The sequence below is a fragment of the Rana temporaria genome, chromosome 6 (assembly GCF_905171775.1).
Source record: "Rana temporaria chromosome 6, aRanTem1.1, whole genome shotgun sequence".
Lineage (NCBI taxonomy): Eukaryota > Metazoa > Chordata > Amphibia > Anura > Ranidae > Rana > Rana temporaria.
In genome coordinates, this window is record NC_053494.1 from 179,796,323 (window position 1) to 179,820,061 (window position 23,739).

The following is a 23,739-nucleotide window of genomic DNA, read 5'->3' on the forward strand; positions in this document are numbered from 1 at the left end:
GCGTGTTATATAGTAAAACCTTGGTTTGAGAGCAACTTGGTTTGAGAGCAATTTGCAAGACAAGCAAAATGTCTTAATAAATTTTGCCTTGATATACAAGCGATGTCTTGATATAAGAGTAGCGTCATGTCACAACTGAGTATAAAAAAAGAAGAGAGGAGCCTCTAAGTATAGCAATATGGTTACATTTAATGAAGGTACAACATTTAGCAACTTATTGCTACACTTAGAGGTGCCTCTCTTCTCTTTTATACCCTGTAAAAAAAATGCTTTGATATACAAGTGCTTTGGATCACAAGCATGTTAGGGGAACGAATTATGCTCGCAATCCAAGGTTTTACTATATATATATTGTGCTTTAGACCCCAGATGTTGTGGGCGATGACCTAGGTTCTAGGGATGTTTTATTTCTGTTTTGTACAGCTAGCTAGGTAAATGCGTCCTACAGACGTGAAACTATAACACAACCTGTAAGAAATCAAGGCATCAGTGTTTGCAGAGGTACAGGGTATTTCCATAAAGACAGCCCCTGTGTCACCGGTATAACAAGTAATTTGAACCATGCTGGCTTTTAGCTGCTCTAAATAGTTACGTCTTGACAATAAACAAGTAATTTGTGTTTCCCTAACTTACCTATTTTTATTTTGTTTTTCGCAGGTGCCAAGTCCATCCTGGATGCAGCCACAGCCCTACATCATGCAGCATGCTGTAAGTACTAAATGGGCACCTAAACGGTGACCTCTACAGGCCACTGAAGTGTACTACACTGACACTTGTCACTCATAGCTTTTGAATCAGGAAATATTTTAAAGGGTATACGAAAACCTTATTTTTTTTAAGATGTAGATAGATATACATATAATCTCTTCAGGTTGTTTGGATTACCTGAGTGATTTTTATTTATTTTTTTCATAGTACTACTTTCTAAATCTATAGTCTGACATAATTTTTAATGCAGATGTCCCTGCGTGCTTGGTGGGACTTTTTAAATGAGAGTTACAAAAGTGTTGCAATGTTGGATATTTTTTTCTTCTTCCTGTGGTATGTGGTTACATGCCTGTTGCCAATTGACAGCAATTTCTTAAAACACTCCTTGTGCGATGCTTTAACTATTTTAACCCACATCCTGACCCTTATCTAACCTTAACCAAACCTACACTGACTCTGCAGAGATAATAAATTAAGAAGGAAAAAATATATATACAGTATATACATTTAAAAAAAAAAATTATGTTTTTTAGCGATTTACGTGAGTATTGTTATGCAAGATGCTGCAGATTCAATTTTTATTTTCATTCACTAGCCATATACTAACTGTATCACGCTTTAAAGGTGAGCTCCAGGTTTCTTGTGACTTTAAATAATTAGTTTGGACCAAGTTGTTCCCAACTAAATTTTTGCTTCACTAACAGATGTGCCCACTGGGTGCCGCTGTATCATCAGCTACATAGTGTACATAGAGTATGCGGTGCTGTGTTCCAGCAGTGGAATAGGGACTCCCTCATGTTCCCAGAGCAAAATCGGGTCGGGCTGCTCAGCCATTCATAGGAAGCCTTGTTTCATATGAATACAAGGCTTTCTCTGGCTGAAGTGGAGATCATGACCCTATCTGCCCACCTCTCCACCTTAGCAAATCGGAGGAAGCCCTGTGTTCATGGATAATGTAGCTGATGTTGCATATTATTTATACAGCGCCCCCAGTGGGCACATCTGCTAGTGAAGCAAATAGTTTGTTTGGGCCCAGCTTGGTCCAAACTATGAAAATTAGAAACCTGGAGATAGGTTTTAAAGTGGTCGTAAACCTCAGACATGAAATATGAACAAAGCATATCACTCTATAGTGCATGGAAATACACCCACAATTTACATTATAAACTCTTGCGCACGCCAAACAAAAATACTTTCTTTACACGTGCCATAACTTTGAGCTTCCATCATTAACAACTAAAGGTAGCCAATAAAGGACATCACTTAAACGCCAAACTTTCTGCAATAATAACTCCAATATTTGCACCACTGCAAATGCGCCTTCATTTTTCTTAAAGTATGACTTGCGCTATTAAATCCCACTCCCCATATAAAAGCAGTTTGCAGAGCGATTCTTGGATTATGAAACCTATTGTGATTTACTTATTATGCTCAGACTGCATTATGTGAGGCTGCTCTCTTTGTAATTGTTAACACACCATCCCCGAGTAAACAGTGTCAGCGTATTTAATCATTCAGCCTTGGGGCCACCTCCGCTCTTACATCTGTTATGTCCGCTCGCTGGGGCTGAACAGTCTGAATTCTCCTTAAACTGGAGGAACATTAAAGCGTTCTAGTCATTTACTCAATATTGAGGCCTCTGCTTTGGGGCTTCAACGTTATTCCTACTCTATCCCCCTCTATTCTTACACTATTCAAGGTAACGCCCTCCAATATCTATGCGAAAAAATAAAAGCCCATAACCCCAATCGCATTCTGCGATCCACCAATCAAAACCTACTCCAGATACCCAAAGCCAGATACAGGTCCAAAGGAGATCGAAGATTTGCAGTCCAGGGACCTCGACTGTGGAACGCTCTACCAACCACCATCCGATTGGAGTCGGACCACTTGACCTTCAGGAGAAAGATTAAAACCCATCTCTTCTGAGGTCAAGGGGTTCCTTACCCAGAGAATGGATACAGCGCCCAGAGGCAATTCAGTTTGCATGTGTTGCGCTATATAAGTTTTTCACTCATTCACTCACTCTATTCCTACGCTAGAATTTGGGGGCCTCAAGTGCTCAGAAGGGCTGATCCCAATAAGGAACTGAATGAGTAGTCATCATTTTTAAAATGTCTTAAAAATTATTATTTCTTTCGTTCATTGACGGACACAGCACTTTCAATCTTGACCTTAGGGTAATATCGCCACCTTCAGGAGAGGACTGCCTAAGGTCAAGATTGAAAGTGCTGTGTTCATCAATGTACTTCAGGGAAAAGGATTTTAGGGTACAAAAAATCCTATGATTTATTTATTTTTATTTTTTTATATACCATAATGCACTGCAGGGCCATTGAACCCCAATAAGTTGGCTTTTGGTTAAGTCAGCCGCCTCAATGTAAAAGTTGGGAACAGAGTAGCCGTAATGCCCTTCCTATAGAAGACTACATTACATCTTGTCACGCACTGTCAGCCATTTTTATTTAAAAAAAATCGCGCTATTCTGTATGAAGGAAAAACATTTGACCTGGGCATTTGTTGGTTGACTGACCGACTGCGATGGACACTACAAATTGCAAATTGTCTACATTTCAAGATTCAGGCCCATTCTTGAAGGCGATATGGACGTCAAGTGTAGGCCGGTTTCCTGTACTTTTCACATTTTATTCATAAAGTAATTTCCCCATAAATCTATCAAGATGGCAGTCCCTTATCAAGCTCAATCTCTATCTTTCGCTTTGCCTCAGTAACCACAAACCCCGCTTTCGTCAATTTCCTTCTTGCAGGAAAGTCTTTGAGAACACAGCACGCGCCTGCGGCCCTGTTTCCCAATTGTCACATGTTCGTTATGTTTGAAAGGGCCTATGAATGTTTCATGTAACAAGCTCATCAAACGAATGCTACATGGGGAGATACACATTTCTTTTGTCTTCTTTTGTAGAGCCATACAGTATTTATTATCTTACAAAACAGCCAAGAACATGCCACAGAATTTCATTCATTTAAAACAGAACTGCAGGAAAAACTGGGAGGAAAATAGAATATTTTATCTAATGAAATTTTCAAATCACAAATATAAGGACAAGTTAACAATCCGAGTAGCATCAGAACACCTTTAAAAGGCACCTCTGTTCTCTGCCCTCCTGTAAGCGTGTTTACAGTGTTAAAGTGCATCTACAGGCCTTTTTTAATTATTTATTTAATAGTTTTAAATCGTAAATTCCCAGCTGTCTTTTGCCCCTCCTCCCCCAAGGCACCACCAATATGGCACAGGCGTGGCTCGTCCTGGCAGTGCAAGGCTCTCATTGGACTTGGTCCCTGTGGCAAATCTGACCACAGGCAGGGAGAAATTGTCATTTAGAAAATAAATGCAGAAGTGCTGCTTTGCAACACAAATTGTTTAAAAAAAATAAAAGTTTGTAAGAGAGGGAGGAAGCGGGGCAAAACATTAGGGTCAAGGTCCACTTTCCATAAAGAAAGCAATCTTTCTTTATATTTGTCCTGGTGACCATGTAACTGAAAAGTGAGCAAAAATTTTAATTTTGAATTCTTACCAGAAAAGGGAGGGACTCAATAAAGGGGGATACTTCCGGTGACAACAATCTAGAAGGCCCCCTCTCTCACTTTCCTGTCTATGGCACAAGTGCAGGAAAATCTCCCCAATGGGATATGGCAAAACTGACATGGGTTTTAACTCTACCCTATGCTATCCACATATAATAAACCTCTCGGACATCAATAAGTCCCAGTTCCTATAAAAGGTAAAGCAGCGCTTTTAACCTTCGCTAGCGGTCAAAGGGTTAAAAGTCCCTGGAAAAGTGCCACTGCGGTTCGGCGGCGCTGCCTATCTGTTTTATTAGGGAGGGGCGCTTTCGGAGCGGTGTATACACACCGCTCCTACATCGCTGAAAAGGTGCGGCTTGCAGGACTTTTTTTACCGTCCTGCCAGCACACCGCTCCAGTGTGAAAGCCCTCTGGCTTTCACATTGGAGTGAGAGGAGAGGCGCTTTACAGGCACTATTTTTAGCGCTATAGCGCCTGTAAAGCACCGCAGTGTGAAAGCAGCCTAAAGTGACATTAAACTCTGCTGTACAAAAGAATGCTATTTGCGTATTCACTCAAAACATCCCTGCTATTGCTCTCTGCTTCATCCAAATCTCCAATTTTTTTATTTATTTTTTTGGGATGTGATCTGACTTTCTGTTAGAGGGTGGATCTTTCTTCTCCTTGGCCCCACTGTATGTAGGAACATAGGCACCTTCTATTGCTCACTCCCAATATGGACTATGGGTTTGTCAATGTGCATAGAGCCATGTATGTGACTGCAACTAAAGCTGGCCATACATTGTCGTTTTTTTCACCTAGCAGGCTGGCATAAGGAAAAAGACTGAACCAATATTCACACATATGGGATGCAGGAATTCTCTCTGCTGTGTCAATGTGTTCTGAAAGCGGAACTCCCTCATTGTCAGAATATATCAGCACTGCTGATCAAAACAAAAATTTCCAACAAACTGGTTCAACAATCTATCGATAAACTTCTCATGAATGGGAACAGCCATACATGGATCAGAATTCATCTAGTTCCTGCCGAACAGGCCAAATTTCAATCTATGTATGGTATGGGCAGCTTAATGTGCACTGCCTGTTCCAAACAGATATGAGGGTGAAAAGGTTCAGGAGTTCAGTGGATGTAACAAGGGGGGCAAAAAATACAGTAAAACAATTTCATGCCAAAAACGATTCCAGTACCATAAAACAGAGGAATGGAATATTTTATGTAATATGCAGTATTTTTTTTAGTAATTAAGAATATGGTTTAGTGTCACTTCAAGATCATGTGCATTTTTTATGTCTTCCCTTTGTTTTGAGGGCCTGCTATAAAGGAATTGGAACATCACATAAAACATGTACACAAAGAGCATGAGTAACATGCTACCATGGGAAATTCACATAATGTATGCACAGGTGTGAGCATTGACACCCAGGTGACTGTAGTAAATCACTCTATGCTAAATTGGTGCACACCATTCGTTCCCTTAATAAATACAACCGTAGCAGATCATGGAGGCGTGAGAATCTTAAGCAGAAACCATCATGGGTGGTAAAAGGCCTTTTTGCCTCATTGGCAAGTTACAGCACCGAATTAATAAAAAGAAAAAAATAAACTAGTGGGATTGTGTGTATAGTAGTCGTTTTTTTTATATTTGGTTGATGCATTTTTTTTTTTTTCAGTCCTAAAATTAAACTTTTTTTTTTTTTTCTTTCATCTTCTTTAGTTGGGTAAATATGAACCAAAGCGTATGAATTTTAGTATTTGTGGATCTATCAAGCAGTGTTTAGCCTCCTTTTTCCATGAATTTCCTTACCTCCTGTTACAAAAAGCCTGATATTTACAGATCTCCGTAGCTCAAGCTTAAATGTAAACAAGCACCCCCCTTTGGAAGGTTCCTCCTTTAGAAATTTGGTCTTAGGGAAATTGTACAAGGGTCATTAAAAACCCACTTCTTTTTTTTTTTTTTTTGTATAATCAGTATTTATTGAAAAATTTAAAGGGAAAACAGAAACAAAAAGGGGGGGAGGGGGGAGAGCGTATAAGCCAGATGTCAGATACGCCCAACAGGTTGTTATTACATAAAGATCTGACCACGCAGGGCCACCAAACATTGGAACAAAGTATCAAACAGTGCACATTGTGTGAGCGGGTATGGGCCACCTGTATCAAACTCAAACTCAGTCGTGGGGGGGGGGCCGAATCAGCAGCCAACACCCCACGGTCGTCCGCGGCCGGCCCGACCTCCCCCCACAGCATGGGGGCCACATAGGGCTCCATCAAAGATGTTGTGGGAACGAGCATCTAAGGTGTGATATCTCGGGGGGGGATGGACAGAACTCTCCGTCAGACCCCCCAAGCCCGGGTATGAACCAGGAGGGAGGTCCGCGCGAGAGCCCCGTCAACCCCGGCGAGCCGTAGGGCTCAAAACCGAACCAGAAGCCCACGTCCGGGGCGGAGGGGGGGGGGTACTGAGACCTCCAACTAACCACCCACCACCCCCGAGTGAGCTCCAGGTCAGGGCCAGGAGTCGGCAGGGGCCCCCAGGCGGGCTATGGGGCACACCAAGGTCTAGCAATTAGCTCGAACTAGCCCATCACCACATTCGACATTCTCAAAGAATAACATTCCATCACTGGTCACAAGCTGCATCAACAAAGAAGGGGGGGGGATCGGGCTTCTGGGAGGGGAGAGGGTGGGGGGGAGGTAAGGGTCTGGGAAGGAGAAGGAGTACAGGTAAGACATATAGGGAGGAAAAGAGGGGGGGAAAGAGGGAGAGGGGGGGAAAAGACAAAAAGAAAAGAAAAAGAGGGGGGGGAGTAGAGAAAGGAAGAGTGCGTACCTTATCAGTAAGAACAAAACCTGTCCGCCTCCACACCGCGCGCTCCACTCCAACTACCAACACCAGTGCCGGGCGGCCATCTCCTTAACCAAGTGTTGGTGGGTCCAGTTGCTCTCCAGCGAGAGCTTGCAGCCTGCGAGTCTTAAGGGAGGGCTCCGCCAGTTCCAGCAAAGCCACGTCTAGGCTAGAGGGGACAAAAACAGGGTCCGAGACATAGTCTGTCCACGGTGCCCACACGGTCAAATGTCGGTCCTGTCGGTCGCGACAGGTCGCCACCCATCTCTCAGCTTCTCCGATGTCACTTACCGCCCGTATCCAATCCTCGCGACCAGGTACTCTGGTCTGCTTCCAATACACCGGAAGCAACCTCCTGGCCGCATTGAGTAAGTGTGGAATTACACTTTTCTTATATTGACTAAGAGGGATTGTTGGGACATGGAGAAGGAAGTGCACCGGAGAGAAGGGTATGTCAACCCCGGTGATCGTCAGTATCTGGTCTCTAACGTCCGCCCAGAAGGGCTCAATCAGAGGGCAGTTCCACCATATGTGGATGAGTGTGCCCCTGTGCCCGCACCCACGCCAACACAGCCCGGACTCAGTTGGGTAAATACACGCTAAGTCCGCCGGTACACGGTACCAGCGAGACAATAATTTAAAATTTGTCTCTTGTGTTTTAGAGTCCACAGAGGAAGAATGAGTGAGGCGATATAGATGGGTCAGTTGTGCGTCCGTAAGGACCTGATCCAAATCTCTCTCCCATTTCCGTATGTAGGCGGGCACGGGCAAAGGGGCAGCAGATCCCAGCAAACGGTAGAGTTCAGACACCAGGTGTGGGGTAGGTTCATCAGCAACGAACAGATCCTCAAACGGGGTGACAGAAGAGGGATCTCTTATCCTGTGACCCTGTTTTTCAAAGAAGTGGTGTAGCTGCCTGTACCGCCAGAAGTTCATCCGCGGCCCCTGTCTTCCCGTCGGAAGGGTCTCGTAATCCAGGAGCTTACCATCCTTCATGAGGTTCCCGCAGCTGGCGTTTCCGTCCTCCACCCATGGCCCAAAAAAGGCCATTTGTTCCCCCGGAGGGAACCAAAGGAAGCCACCCAGTGGGGCCAGCGGCGACACAGGGGGAGACAATTTAAGCGAAGCGTTTAATCTATCCCAGAGCGCAAGCACATGGGTCGTCAACCCACTTCTTTTATTGAATGTGCTTTGATAATTTTGTAGGAGTGGATAGTGGTTTAATCTGCCCTTTATTTTCTTGTTTAGGGGGCTGTCTTAACTCCCTCCATGGACCATACCATGTCACTACAGCCTACATCGATGATGAGCCCTCTGTCCCAGCAGATGGGTCATCTGTCATTAAGCAGCAGTGGAACAGTAAGTGGCCTCTTCATTGTTTTGTGTCATAGAAAACTGTATGACTACACTCTATAGATGTTTGTAATCAGCTTCTTTACACTGGGGGAGCTAACACTGCTGTATAAATAGGTACATTTTCACAAACGCAGATGAGTCCTTGGTGCTTTGGGAAGAATGGTGGCTTATTTTGGGAATGGTGGGACTTGGATGAAAATACATTTTTCCTTTTCTGGAAAGAACGATTGGCTTAGCGATGATCAAAGATAAAATTGCGCTGGGCCTGAATGTTTTATGACTTTTTAATGCACATTCAAGGAGAAAAGCAGATAATGGGAAACTGATTGATTTCCTTGTAACTTTCAAAATGAGACCTGCCCTCCACGCTGCATCTCCAATACATAATTTATTTAGCCGTTCCTTTATAACAACCAGGTTTCTTTAGTGGACCTAGCATCAGATATATTTTTTTAATGTTAAGTGCATGCATGCTAATGTAACACTTAGGTATTTATTACCTCTCAATGGTCATGGTAATCTGCCTGGCAATATACCTTCATGTGCTTTATGATCAGAAGGATGGCATCATTCTTGTTCAGATGTAGCCAGGGTCTACATCTACCTAAACTAAGATGGTGGATCAGAGCCAATCATGTAAATTCTGGTACCAGCACAGTACTTGGTCACAAATGTGAGACAGAGCAGCCCCCACTTTAGCCTCTCTTAATATGACTAGCTTTAAAATAACAACGTAGTCTGATAAACGGGGGAGAGGACTTTTCTTCTTGGGCAAAGTCAATGGGCTGGAGGTGAAGGGAGTAACCGCTCCAGGTGGGTGTGTTGGAAAAATCTGCAACGGTTCAGGGAATCAAGGGTGCTGGCAATGCACAAAGCAATTCATATGAGGAAAGACGGGATGGACAGCCGCACTCCAAAAAAAACATAAGGTTGTCTTTATTGTAAAAAATGGATAAAAAATGCACTACAAAACAAGCAGAATACAGGGAAAACGGCCTACGCGTTTCACACTCCGATTAGTGCTTAGTCAGGGCCATTACTAAGCACTAATTGGAGTGTGAAACGCGTAGGCTGTTTTCCCTGTGTTCTGCTTGTTTTGTAGTGCATTTTTTATCCATTGTTTACAATAAAGACAACCTTATGTTATTTTTGGAGTGCGGCTGTCCATCCCGTCTTTCCTCATATCAAATGGGCTGGAGGTCGGGACTTTTTTTTTGCGCTGTTTTTTGTATATTGGGACATTCTTGCAGACTTGTAAAATTACTGATGTTTACTTTTACTAGCTATGTCTGTATAGAACTTAAGCAGGGACCTGTCTGCTCCTGTGTTTTTTTATTCTTGCCCACCTGCTGTTGCCACTCTAAAGGGGTCTCATGCTTGCTTTCGGCTTTCTTCATTGAAACTGGAATATTAAATCCCCTTTAGGATCAGAGATCGAAATCGTAGGTTCAAAGAAGTAAATTTTTTTTTTTTTCTCTAAGGCAGTGGTTCTCAACTCCTGTTCTCGGGACCCACCAACAGGCAAGATTTTAAGTATTACCATGGGTAGATGCAGACAAAAATACTACAACCCCTGTGCAGCAAATTGTATCACCTGATGTATTTCAGTTATCTTGCAAATCTGGCCTGTTGGTGGGTCTTGAGTACAGGAGTTGAAAACCACTGCTCTAAGGGGTGTGTTTTCGAACTACCCCATTTGAGAAGCTTCAGATCAGCATAGATCCCTTTCACTCACATAGGCTTATGGCTTATAGGAAAGCCTAAAAAAAGCCTTTTTACACTGGGACATGCTGGCATCATGTTACTCAGAAAAACAAGAAATGCTTGAAGCAGCTTCATGCAGTTTTGCAATAAATCAGATGCAATTAAGAAAGATCTGAAGAAAATCAGAAGAATCTCAATAGTGGCTCAAACTTGTCACAAATGCAATCTGAATACACATGAAGGAATGCCACATTGACCCATCTACACAAGCCCCAAGTGTGTCTATACTTTTACCTGTAGTCCGCTAATCGGGTCCCTTTTAGCTAGATTGGGTGACCACTTCATCTGTGAACATCTGCAGAGTCTCCACTACTAGATCTGCAGATGGACTACAACACTTATCCCAGTTTAATGTTGGCTTATCTCAGGGAAATAAAGAGATGGCCAATACCTCCCTATCAAACGGTTAGACAGCCATACAAGCATTGTGTATATGCCTGCAGCCAGCTTAAAAAAAATGTTAACGTAGAACTAGAGGCAACATTTTTTTTTTTTTTTTAATTTTAAATTAAGCAAGGGAGGATTAAAACCCCTGTCAGATTTTTTTTCCCGGCATCTGTATCCCATTGGCGAGATTTCCCTTCACTTCCAGTCTCATAGCTAAATAGGAAGTGAGAGGAAATCCCTGCAAATTAAGGAAGTTCCTTGGGGACCCCCTAGGTCCCCAGAGTCAGTATCCCCATTGGAAGATTTCCCCTCTAATAATTTCAATTCTTCAATGCTAACAGCATGGATGGACGAGTCCGCCATGCTAGGCTATCGTACAGTCTACCAACAGCCACCACATGCAGCTGTCTTTTTACCCGAACAGTGGCTGCATATGATTAGCCAACAATTTTCTGCCTGGCTTTGTTTTTCAGTTGAAGGATGAGGGACAGGAAGAGCCAACAGAGCCATCCACGTTGTGGATTTTGGTAGGTTCTTCAGCAACGAGTTGAAACACGTAGTTTATGGCTAGCTTTAACCTTGACAAATGATTCCAGGTGAACACCAAGATAAGAGTATCATCCTGGGTCTCAGCAGGTCACATGCATGCTGGTCAGATTGTTAAAATGTCGGTAGCTAAAAAGATTTCATGGGCGAAAGCAAGGAGTGGGGCAGTGTTAATACCACACCTAAGCATATAATGGAACCCCCACTGTTGCTTATGACTCATCTAATTGACTTTCACCAAACCCAGATCAGTAACACAAGCATACAGGCGCAGTTAACTAGCACAACACCCAGTTTATAATGACAGTGAATGCTATTATCTAATGTAGAGAGATAAGAGAGGCTCTTAAATGTTGAGGTAGTGTCTTCCTAGAACCCTACAGACTGGATAGTTATTCTACCATGTCATGAATTTGGTGCCTTGGCTGTCATGTCTCCGTTCATAGGTCGTCTTCGATAAACACGCACTGTTGTGCTTCTGCATAGAAATGTGAAATTATGTGATATTCCATACTGCAGAAGAATCGCTGCTGTGTTTATGGCTATAGACTCTATTATATCTTGTAGCTTCACACAAAAGGCGCTAAAGCTTGCCACTTGCATGAAGACCAGGCAGCCTGACCTGGCTTAAAGTAGATGTACAGGAAATTACATATGTAGCTCCCTCTTCTAGTTGGGCTGCTGGGCTAAGTTTGGGAGGTCGGCTCCTGGGACAGTGTTAGTAGGGCCTGATTTGTGACTTTTATGTGTGACTGCAGTTTAGAAAAGAATAGGGAAGCTAAACTCCTGTTATTTTTTTCTATCATTTGGAGTATTCTGATCCCTGAAGCCCTCTCCTGTTCCAAGATACTCAGCAATACATTATAAAAAGCCACCCCCTTGACAGAGCCTGTATTGTCACTGTGCATGGAACTGTGCTGGTGACTGGCAGCCTGTGCACTAGCAAGGGAGACCTGGGTACATGCTCAGCGGCAAAAAATGTATATTTTGACATCTGAATACCCTACCCCTCCCCCTAAAAAAATTGCTTATACCACTGGGGGGGGGGGGAGGGGACCACAGCACACACCCAGAGGACCCACCCCATGGGGGCACTGTAGTGAGGGGAGGGATAGGGGTGGATGAGGGTCTAGGAGGGGAACTCCCCCCGTGGTATAAGCATTTTTGGGGGGGGAGTCACATTGCCTTGTCAGATAATTAATTTCATTATTTTCATCCAATGAATGGATTTTTTTTTTCCAAACTGGTAGCCCCAGTAGATGCATATTTCTTTTTTGCGGTGTGTGTATCTTTCTTTATTTTTATTTTTTTGTATGTATAATATAGAAGCGTCTTCCCCTATAATTGGGGTGAGGCACCACTTGGAGTACCACTCTCGGGATTCATACCCAAATTGGGTTTATTGCATATGTTCGCACTTGTGCAGGTGAGGGCCTGTTAATTGCACACATCCCTGCAGCCACAGGCAAAATGCACTCTAGCAGACACCCAAAGATACCATGTGGTTTCCATGCGGCTGCAGTTTTGAAAAGGTGAATGGTACCACACAAACCCAGCCTTAAACAGCCCCCAACACCTATGCGGACTAATCTGTATAAGAAAGATGCATATACTTAAAGTGGAGGTAAACCCAGCCATAAAACAGTTACCTTTCCGGCATGTGTCGTAAATGTAACTCTCCCATTGGTTGTGCTCTTAACCAAACTGTCAAACCAATCAATGGCTGGTGTCATAACTGATCACATGTGCAGCATCATGGCAGTTGTAGATTAAACGGAGTCCAAGATGGCAGCTTCCTTCGCTAAAAATGATAGGAGGGTTTACTTTCACTTTAACGTGACCAGATCGGAGTAGGCTGTAAACTAATATCCTGATGATACTATACCCAGACTATACACCATAGATTAATCCTATAATAAACTAATGTAAAAAAAAAGCAAGCTGGAAGCTCAAAAAAAAAGTCTGAATATTAATGTGCTTTCTTTTTTCTTTTAGTATATGCCTGCCACAACAGCTATGCAAGGAGCATATATACCGCAGTACACACACGTCCAAACAGCTGCCGTCTCTGTGGAGGTCAGTATTAATGTCTGGCTTAGGTCAAAGTGCTGAAATAAACTGAACAGATCAAGCCTGACTTGAATGCCAGAGTGAGATGTCTGGTCACAAACCTGAGCAATTCAAACGAAGCTCAGGGTGTAAAAAGAAAACATTGGAATAAGTTACCGATGGTGAAACAGCATGTTTGAATGATCAGTAGATCCTGAGATCTAAGAAGCTGATGTATCTAAAGCGTAATTTATCTTAAAAAGTCAAACTTGGCCCGGCCTCTCTTACCACCTTATTGATCCTTTAAGATGGATTGCCTCACTAACCAGTTGAAAGGCAGCAGGGGGTCAGCCCAAGGTTGACTTTTAAAGGGAAGATAGTTGGTTGTCTGCAGCTTTCATTAAAAGTAACTTTGGCTCAGGCATTTATTTTATTTTTTTAATCATATGTGCGAAATTGGGCGAATTGAAAAGGTTTGTGACCGGTTTATTTAATGTGATCAACCTTGTCAATCTTATTAGAATAAATAAATCATTTCTTTAATGCTATAAAACATTGTGTAATTTACTATGTAGACCGGGGGGGGGGGGGGGGGGGGGTTATATTTGCCCAAAATGTATGCAGAATCCTTAATTAGTATTTTACAGTAATCCGGGTTTAGTGTTATTTCTAGAAGAAATATTAGAATCTCTGTATATGGCTGTCATTCATCTCGCCACACTCCCAGACCTCGAGGGTAAAACTTCAGATCTATATATAAAATATTCAAAGCATGGTAGATCATGCAAAATATATAGTCAACAATAGACTAAGCAGAACAGTGGACTTTGCCTCAAACTGGCTTTGCTCTCCCTGTACAAATAATCAATCGAGTAGATAGGCCTATGATGATTTATTGCTCATACTATAGAGGGTAGCCTGACCACGTTTTATTCCATTTGGGACTCTGGTTACACTGTGAGGATAAATCTTGGCATATTCAACATATAGTGCTTTGATGGAAATTACCATTTTTTTCCTATTTGGGTTGACAACGACTATATCTACTCGCATGCTATTTCATAGCTCATTATGGCTGTTATTATTTTCCTTGTTCAGCCATATGGGATACAGTGATAGTTTTCATTGCTTCCACTTAGTAATAAGCCTGCCTGACGGGGTCCACCCATCCCAGTCTACACCCCACCCATCTCTCTGGTGTGTAGCGAAACAGTGGCACTGACTTTATCCCCCCTACACCCCAAAAATACAAAAATAGTCCCACCTCTTGGGCCCCTCTGTTGAAGAAGAAGAAGAATAATAATGTGTAATTTCTTCCAGGAACCCAACCAAAACCAACCAGTAGAGACATCTAATGAACATTCTCCATACACCTATCAACAGAACAAGTAACTCTAAAAGGTGAGGGAATATGTAGACATTGGAAAAGACTGAATTATTTTTTAGGACTGAAATGATTTCTAAATAGTAAAAAGTATATTCAGAAGACCTGTTGGGAAGCTCAGATCGCATTCTTCAAGACCTCTCGTTGCATCCCTTGGTCCCTGTTTTTTCCCTCCATTCATTGATGTTGCCCCTGTGATTTATATCACCCTTAGGGACATGTTTCCTGCGGTTTACCATATGCCTCCTCCTGTTCTGATTGGCTGTTATGCTGTGTTTTGGTGCTATATTGCATGCTGTGTTCCAGGGAACATGAAAGTGGCAGCGTAATATAATACCTTTCATATAAGTGACTATCCAGGAAAATGTCCTAGATGGGCAGTATTGCCAGTCTATTCAAACCGATGATTGTAAATATTGGACTTAATGATTGTTTAGCAAGATTAAAAAAAAATTCTGTGGTTGGCTTTCAATAGATCTTCTGTTCTAGACAAATGCTCTTTATTTCCAAGGGACATGCATTGACCGAAAATAGGTTTCCCCTAGATCAGAGAGCAAGCTGGTGACTCTGTTAGATTTATGGAGCTATAAATCTTATAAATTGAAGGAAGAAGACAAACTGGAGAATAAGCAGTTAAAAGGCAAGGCTGTTTGACGCCACACCACCCTTTTATATAGAGGCACCATAGTTTTCTGTATCAGACAGAACTGTACAGTGTTGTCTGCCCATTATGTGGAAATTGTTATGCAAAAGTATACTGTATCCAAATCCAAAATGTTTCATTGTTTGAGTATATAATGGACTCATAGTTTTTGTTTTTTTTTGTTTGTTTTTTTGCCCTCTGTGTCTCATTTTTCCCTTCGTTTTCACTTAATAAAAGGGGGCAAGGGTGGTCTATTTATAGGCCTTTTTTAACATAATAGCTGTAAGCCAGTTGTCACCGCTTGGGTGTAGCAGCCTTGAATGGATTGTATTTATTTAGTAGTAGTTGTCAGTGAGATGAAGACAGGTCAGGTGAGTTCACACAGAGATTCAGCATTGCTGGGATGCCTCTGGCTTGATCAACGTATACCGTCTTACAGGCGGATTTGGTCACAATAGCAACACTGTATACACACACACACACACTCCCAAAACTGATATTACTCTGGAGAGTGTTTAGAGCCAATGGAAATCTGTTTTCTGTTAAACCTAAAAGAGAAAACTGTGAGGACTCTACAGCAGGTCTTTGCAAGTTATAGCATGCAGCATTCTATGAATGTCCAACATCACCCCGAGGGCTCCAAAATTTGAGGAGCACTTGATGCCAATACTGCCACTTGGATAACCAAAGATTGACCCTAACATTGAAGGGGTTGTATGGGTTAGATTTTTTTATTTTTAAATAACAAACATATCCTACTTGCCTCCACTGTGCAGTTCGTTTTGCACAGAGTTGCCCCGATCCTATTGTTCTGGGGTTCCGAGGGGGTTGGCTTGTGGGCGTTCTCCCTGTCATACACGCTGCGTCCTTAGACACAGAGTGTATGACTCGGTCCCGCCCCCGACAGCCACGACATTGGATGTGATTGACAGCAGCGGGAGCCAATGGCTGCGCTGCTATCAATCTATCCAATGAACGGTCAGAGTCTGCGGAGAAGAGGATTCCCGGGTATGCGCACAGCAGGTAAATGGGCTCAAGTAATTAAAACGGGGGGGGCTGGGGCACCCATGATAGCGAAGTGTTTTTTCACCTTAATGCATAGGATGCATTAAGGTGAAAAAACACCAACCTTTTACAACCCCTTTAAGGCCTGGAGATACTTTTTCAGGTTAATATCATAACCGAGTAGTTGCATGAAGACTCTTGACGCCCTAAAGGGGTTTTAAACCCTCAAGGTTATTCACCTTAATGCATTCTTTGCATTAAGGTGAAAAACCTTCTGTAGTGCAGCAGCCCCATAGAGCCCCCCTTTTACTTGCCTGAACTCGATCGTTCCAGCGACGGGGACAGCAGATCCAGCAGATCCAGAAAAGCAGATCCAGCCGCTGCCTCAGGTCCTCATTGGATAGATTGATAGCAGCAGGAGCCATTGTCTACCACTGCTGTCAATCAAATCCAGTGACATTGGAGCGGTGGACGGGGCCAAGTCATGCTGTCTGGGTCAATGGACACAGCAGCAGGACTGGGGAGAGCTCCAGCACAAGTGCCCCCATGGATTGCGGCTCTCTGAGGGGGCACTCGATGCGGGGAGGAGCCAGGAGTGCCGCTGAGGGACCCAAGAAGGGCAGGATCAGGTCCACTCTGTGCAAAACTCTTGCACAAAGGAGGCAACATGTTTAAAAAAAAAAAACTTTACAACCCCTTTAAGCTGTATTAGAGAAACACACCAAGGTGCTTTGTGCTAAATCACTGTCTCTAATTATGACCTAGTATGGATTAAATACAAATAAAATAAACATACATACTCCCCTCTATGCATTTGTGGGACAGCTACAGCATCACACTCACACTGATGCTGTAGCTATCCCACACCTGCTCTAACCAAGGGATTGAGAACTGAGCAATCTAATGCCTGCTGATTTCTCAGTTCTTGGTCCACTTGGAGCAGAGGGGTGACTGTCAGTCACCGCTCTCCACTCTGCTCGTGAAGCACTCACTGGTGCGCCAGATTGGGGAGGGAATGGTAACAGCTGGCTCTGCCCCCCCAGCTGCTCCTAGAGGTGGAGCCAACTGTCAATCAGGCAGCAGGGTGAGTCCTGACAATATTGTCAGGGATCCCTGCAGAGTCTGCAGCGGTTTTGCCACATTAGCTGATAGCGGGCAATAGCTGCTGTCAGCTGACTCTGGTCACAGGTGAGCAAAAGTAGGTGCAATCCTGTGACCCACAAGTGAAGAATGGCCAAAAATGCTTTGGCCATACTTCTCTTTTAAAGACCAATGGAAACTTTAGTTAAAAATGTAATCTGGGTGCACATAAAGGGGTTACATGAGGGGAACTGCAGAGAGGATGATTGTCCTTACACATGGTCCCCTATGAAGGGCATTGCAGGACTAGGACTATTCCTCTGGGGTGACTGACGGATAAAAACAAAGGTTAAATATCGACCTCTTACTACACCCAGATTTACATTTTTACAATTTCATCTGAAATTTCAAATCGACTTTAATAAGAAATTCTGAACCTCCTTGTTCTATATGTTGTCTGATTTCTTTTGAATTGAGTCCTGGAGGTTTACCTGGGACCAGACATCAACTCCAGGATGGAGGTGGGTCAGCTTGTAGATGTTATACTGCAGCCTGGATGGTCACCCTCTGGCCCACATCTCCATATTGGCTATGAAATGTTATGGTGGTAACCACATTGGCCAATAAGCAAATACAGCGGCAGGAGTGGGTGGACCATAAACTGCTACAGAGTCCACAGACTTGAAAGTTCCATTTGGGAAACATTAATAGCCTTCAATCTATCTTGCAGACTCTTAGCTAATAGACATATTGGCATTATCACAGCTACTTATGTCACAAGCACAACCAATCCAGTGTCGGCTTTCATTTGCGAACTCCATTCGAAAAATAACAAAGTTGCAACTAATGGCAAAAAAAATTGATACAATCTCCTTTCTCATCTATTATGCTCTTGTTTAAGCATCCCTAATTGTTTAGCGCATATAGTATGACGCATCAATAAATTGGCCATTTATGAGCTAAGCAATAAAAATAATCAGTAAATTTTAATAGTATAATTTTTCTATCTACGCATCCCATTGCTTTTTTATTAGTCTAGTTTTTTTTTTTTTTTTTTTTTATCTCTGCATCCCATTGCTTTTTATTAGTCTAGCTTTTTTTTTTATTATTATTATTATCTGTGCATCCTATTGCTTTTAATTAGTCTAGTTTTTATCTGTGCATCCTATTGCTTTTTAAAAGGTAATTTTTTATGCCAATCTGCAAAATATGAATCCAGGTAGAATGTCATATAGCAGATTGAAAGAATTTAGAAATAATTTTTACATTTTTACAATTCATGTCGTGATTGCATGTCTGGCAGTGAAAAATTATCACTTTTCTAATTGGCTTGGTATACTTTGTATCTGTTAACAGCGGTTGAGACAAAGTATCAGCCCTATGGGGAGCTTCTTCTTTTGGTGTGTGTGTGCGAGTTGGCTGACCCATAGACTCTTGAGGGTTGATTTACGAAAGGCAAATAGACACTGCAGTTTGCAAAGTGCAGTTGAACTCTAAGTGCGGTTGCTCCAGAGCTTAGTAAATGAGGTAAAGCTTTACTTTGCAAAGCATACCCAATCATGTGCAAGGGGAAAAAAAACACAGCTTTTTGCTTGCGCGTGATTGGATGATGGACGTCGGCAGAGCTTCACCTAATTTACTAAGATCTGGAGCAACTGCATAGTTATAGTAAGTCAGGTTGAAAAAAGACACAAGTCCATCCAGTTCAACCATAAAATAAAAAAAAATATTGTACAATCCCATATACCCAATCCTATACCCACAGTTGATCCAGAGGAAGGCAAAAAAAAAAAAAAACAGCAGAGCATGATCCAATTTGTTACAGCAGGGGAAAAAATTCCTTCCTGATCCCCCGAGAGGCAATCGGATTTTCCCTGGATCAAGTGATATTATTTAAATTTAAGAAAAGTATCCAGGCCTTTCTTAAAGCAATCTACTGAGCTGGCCAGAACCACCCCTGGAGGGAGTCTGTTCCACATTTTCACAGCTCTTACTGTGAAGAAACATTTCCGTATTTGGAGATGAAATCTCTTTTCCTCGAGACGTAAAGAGTGCCCCCTTGTCTTTTGTGTTGACCGTAAAGTGAAAAACTCAACACCAAGTTCACTATATGGACCCTTTATATATTTGTTTGCCTTTAGGAAATCAACCCCATTGTGAGAAAGAGCAGTAGAACAACCCTTGAGTTGACCGCCCCCATATATTTAGAACTACAAATTATAGAAGGGGTTTTTTTGTGTTTTTTTTTTTTTGCCCAAAATGAAAACAAAATTCAGGACATGCCCAATTGCCCAGATTTTATCAAATTTAAAGATCCTGCAAGTACAGCAAAATACTTGTTGTTCTGTCAGAACAACACTCTGTTCCTATGCCCTGTTGTCTGCTGGCAACACACAGCTTTTTTGTTTTTATTGATTGTGTGGTGTCAGCCCTGCCCAGCTTTCTTTTGCTAAACTACTCAAAACAAACCCACAACAGAGTCTCTACTCTTTCGGTAGTCCCAAGATTAGAACTAGGAGGGCCAAATAGACTTTAAGAGATAACACAGGAAGTATACACAGGAGTGCTCTGAATTTTCTGACATGATAAATAATTTTCAATGGTATCTTTTAAAGACCAAACATTACCAAATATCAGTTCTTTGTAGAATTTACATTTTTATATTTTTTTAAAGTGTAACTGAAGGAAAAATATATATTTTTTTCAGTTTTGGATAGATGGAGAGCGCTTAGAACACCTATCAGATTTGTATTGCTGCCTCTTCCCCTGTTGGGGAGATTCATCCTCTCTATTTCCCCTGTTTACCATTATCATTGAAAGTAAAAAAAAAATCCCAAATTGTGGGTTGTCCCCAGAGAAGTAAGAGTGGAAATCAGCCAAGGAAATCACTAGTTCTGGTGACCTGGGGATCCCCAAGGAATTCCTTTAATTTGCAGGCATTTATTACCACTTTCTGTTTGGCTATGGGACAGGAAGTGAAGGGAAATTGCTTCAATAGGACACGGTGGGAAAAATAAATCTGACCGGGGTTATAATCCTACCTTGCGCTATCGAAAATGAAAAAAATAGTTTTGCCTATAGTTCTACTTTAAGGTCTAAACACCTTTTTGTTTTTACAGCAAGTGTTGAGATCTCTTTAAAAGTGTAAAATGCTGCCTGTTAATTTCATTGTCTGAGTATCTTGCCATAATGCAAAATGGATGGCATTCACTTTGGTCATTGGAGTGTTAGTCAGTGATTGACTACCTAAAGTGCAGGGATGGGTGAAGCAAGCTGCTAAGGCTCTTTCTTGCAAGACTCGCCCGGCATTTGACATGAACCATGGTGAAAATGACTTGCAGAAGGGTAGTGATCGGAAGAACTTTAGATATGGTGCCACCTGGTGACAAAACAAAGTCATTACATTCGTCCAAAATAGACATTCACTATGGTATCGTGCAATTGTAATTTGTTTTATTTGATTGCTGTATGCTTTTTACAAAAAAAATATATATATATTTTTTGCATGTGTGCTAAATGACTGAAAGATGGGGATCTGCAGTTAAGTCATATCGTTTCATTTAAAGCTCATGCAGATGCAATTGTAAGCAGCAAGCACCTTTCAACAAATGATTCCACAAAATAATTATCAGTTGTATGATTTATTTTTTATTTTTATTTTATTCCTGTATGGAACATCCTAGACTGGTGAATATTTGTCTGCGGTGGTAATAATTGTATTTTCTATTTCGATGTTCATGGTTTTACATCCATTTGGAGACCAGATACAGAAAAAATAAATTTACCATTTCAAACAAGTGTCCAAGATTTCTGTATTAAATTTACGATTTACGTTTTTCGAATGAAATGAATTATTGCCCTATTTTTCGGTAAATTAATACCGATCTAGTACTTGAAAAGACCTACAGGAAAAAAAAAATATATATCATTTTTATTTTATTGTTTCTCTTTTTTACAGATGGAGCGATGACCTTGATTGGGGGAAATGAGGTTCAGATGCTTAAACAATCATGGAATTTTCTGAACAATCGTGCTTTATGAATTGACAGTTTTGCACAGGTTCTTGGGGGGAAAAAAAACAAAAAAAAAACATTATTTATAACAAAATCAACTCAAACTATTTTTGCTATAAGTTCTATGAAGTGCATAAAAAACCTTCAATTCATCTAGTGTCTGTTCCCCTGAACAGGTTTATTTTATTATGGAAATTTTTATCAAGTAATATAACACAAAAAGAGACAGACTGCAGGTTTATCTCTGGATATGCACAGGTGGCTATTTGTATGGGGATATGTGCATAACAGACAATTTTTGTGTTATTTTTCTTTTTTTTTTTCTTTTTTTTATGTTTTTTTGTTTTGTATGGGACTTCCATTGTTAAATTTTTAAGGACTTGGGATTTTATTTTATTTTTTTATGTTTTTTGGGGTTTTTTTTCTTTTTTTTTTTCTTCTCTGAAGGTTCACCATTTTATTGCCCAGTGAAGAAAATAATTGCAAAAATAAACATCGCTGGTTTCTCAATGTTCTAACAGATTCCAACAAGAAGGCATTTTAATGCGATGCCTCCGTGCTTGCAGTGTGAGTGTTGCTGTAGTGCAGTGTTGCAGTTGCTGTCCGTTTTTTCTGACTCCTTGTAAAAAATTTCTTTTCATAGCGTGAAGTGTCTTATCTTTTTCCAATGAATTCCAATTTGCCTTAAAAAAAAACTTTTAATGCTGTAGCTTTTTTTTCCTCCACGCAATTACTAGAAGAAAAGTGTAGATTGCTTAGACCAAGTAAGCTGGTCGGTTTTGCCTTGTAAAACAGCAGCATAGGGCTTTTAAAAGGTAGTTAATAAAATTGCTGAAAATCTGGCTTTTTAATGTGTAATAGATGTTTTTAATTTTTTTTTTCACGTAATGTGTATGGTAGTGAAAAAAAAATTTGTTGGGTGGGGCTGGGAAAATGTTTTTTTGTGTGAAACACATTTTCTCATTGGGGGTGGGGGGGATGTTTTAGTAATGAGTTGTTTGTAAGGCCTTATGCCAACAATTTGCTCTGGTAGTCTAAGCGATTTTAGAAAATCTGCTGTAAGATGCAATGTAAAAATGTTTTGCTTTCTATTTTTTGTTTTGTTTTGTTTTTTCACATTAACTTGATGTTTTAGCGTATGTAGAATATAGGAATTGGGATAGGGGATTTGTCAGCGAATGTTCTTGTTTTTTTTGTTTTTTGTTTTTTTTCCTCTGTTTTTGGTTGTTTCTTTATACAATTAATGATAGTACTTTAGTTGATTGTGCTCAAACCTTGCAAACGAAAAGTGCTGTTACAGCAACATGGCAAAAAGCTAAAGGACTTTAAAGAAATAAGCTGAGATATAAGTGGAATTGTCAGTACATTGGGTACTCGCTCTCTATTAGGTGAAAAATAATAAAAACATAAGACTTGGCACTTTTAAAGGTAACTTTACCAAAGAACAAAGAGCCAGTAACCAATCTTCCAGATTATTCTCAGCGTGATTTTTTTTTCTGTTTTCTTTATTTTTGCCGGACCAGTTTGCGGTTAGGAGAATGTGCCTTTTTTTGTACATTTGCATTTTTTTTAAATAGTTTTAGTAAATGTATGGACACAATATCAAAAGCATGAAGGAAGACTTGGATCCAAGCAGTGCCACACTTCACATCATCACTACAAGTATTAAATTGTAACGAAAAAAGAAAAAGAAAAAAATAAATAAAAACACCTTTTTTGAAACTATGAAATTCCTGATTGGTCAAATACAGCAATTTTGTTTCCTTTTATATATATTTTTTTATTAACACATTAGATTGATCACCGCTTATATTATGGCTGTTTTTATTCTAATTGCATATGTAAAAGAAATGAATTTTGTTGTCTTCCAAAACTGTGTACTCGCCTGGTCAGCAGTGTGATCAGTTATCTACCTCAAAACTTTATTTCCTTTTTTATTGGAACAGGTTGCTGGCATTGCCTGTTTCCTCTGACCAAATCCTCCTAGCTGGAGCTAGGGCTAAGCAGTTTTATGGTTACTTTTTATTTTCATTTAATCATTTTATCATATTATTATTTTTTTTTCCTATTTTTAAGTATTTAGTAATAATCTGCATGTATTTGATTATTAGAAAACGGTGAGATTTCATAGTTTCAAAAGTAATTGCTGCTCTGAGTTAGATTTTAGTAAAAAAAAAAAAATACATATTCATGAGAAGTGTTTTTGTTCTTTTTTTTATTTTTTATTTTTTTTGCAGAGGAATACAACAAAAGTTGTGGTCTAATTGGTTAAAAGCTCCCTGGGATATAATTGCTTTAATTGAACACCTTTGCTGCTTGAGGTGTGTGGTTAGTTATTATGGATGTTCAAACAGCCCCTTCAGCAGTAAAGACATAGAAGTTCAGACTTGCAAGTAGTCCTCCTCTATTGAA

General features: G+C 40.9%; 1 protein-coding gene across 11 annotated transcripts in view; it reads left to right on the plus strand.

Annotated features, from left to right (window-relative positions):
- RBMS1 (RNA binding motif single stranded interacting protein 1) overlaps positions 1-23,049 on the plus strand; it is a 497,047-nt gene extending 473,998 nt beyond the window's left edge. For 6 of the 11 annotated variants that reach the window (XM_040357882.1, XM_040357876.1, XM_040357879.1 and 3 more), the window contains exons 10-15: positions 658-708; positions 8,349-8,459; positions 11,081-11,134; positions 13,149-13,229; positions 14,523-14,603; positions 21,273-23,049. In XM_040357882.1, the coding sequence (XP_040213816.1) occupies positions 658-708; positions 8,349-8,459; positions 11,081-11,134; positions 13,149-13,229; positions 14,523-14,594 (369 nt within the window). In that variant the 3' untranslated portion in view covers positions 14,595-14,603; positions 21,273-23,049. The remainder of the gene's footprint in view (positions 1-657; positions 709-8,348; positions 8,460-11,080; positions 11,135-13,148; positions 13,230-14,522; positions 14,604-21,272) is intronic. The other 5 variants (XM_040357887.1, XM_040357886.1, XM_040357881.1 and 2 more) reach the window with 1 other exon arrangement.
- The last annotated feature ends 690 nt before the right edge of the window (positions 23,050-23,739 follow it).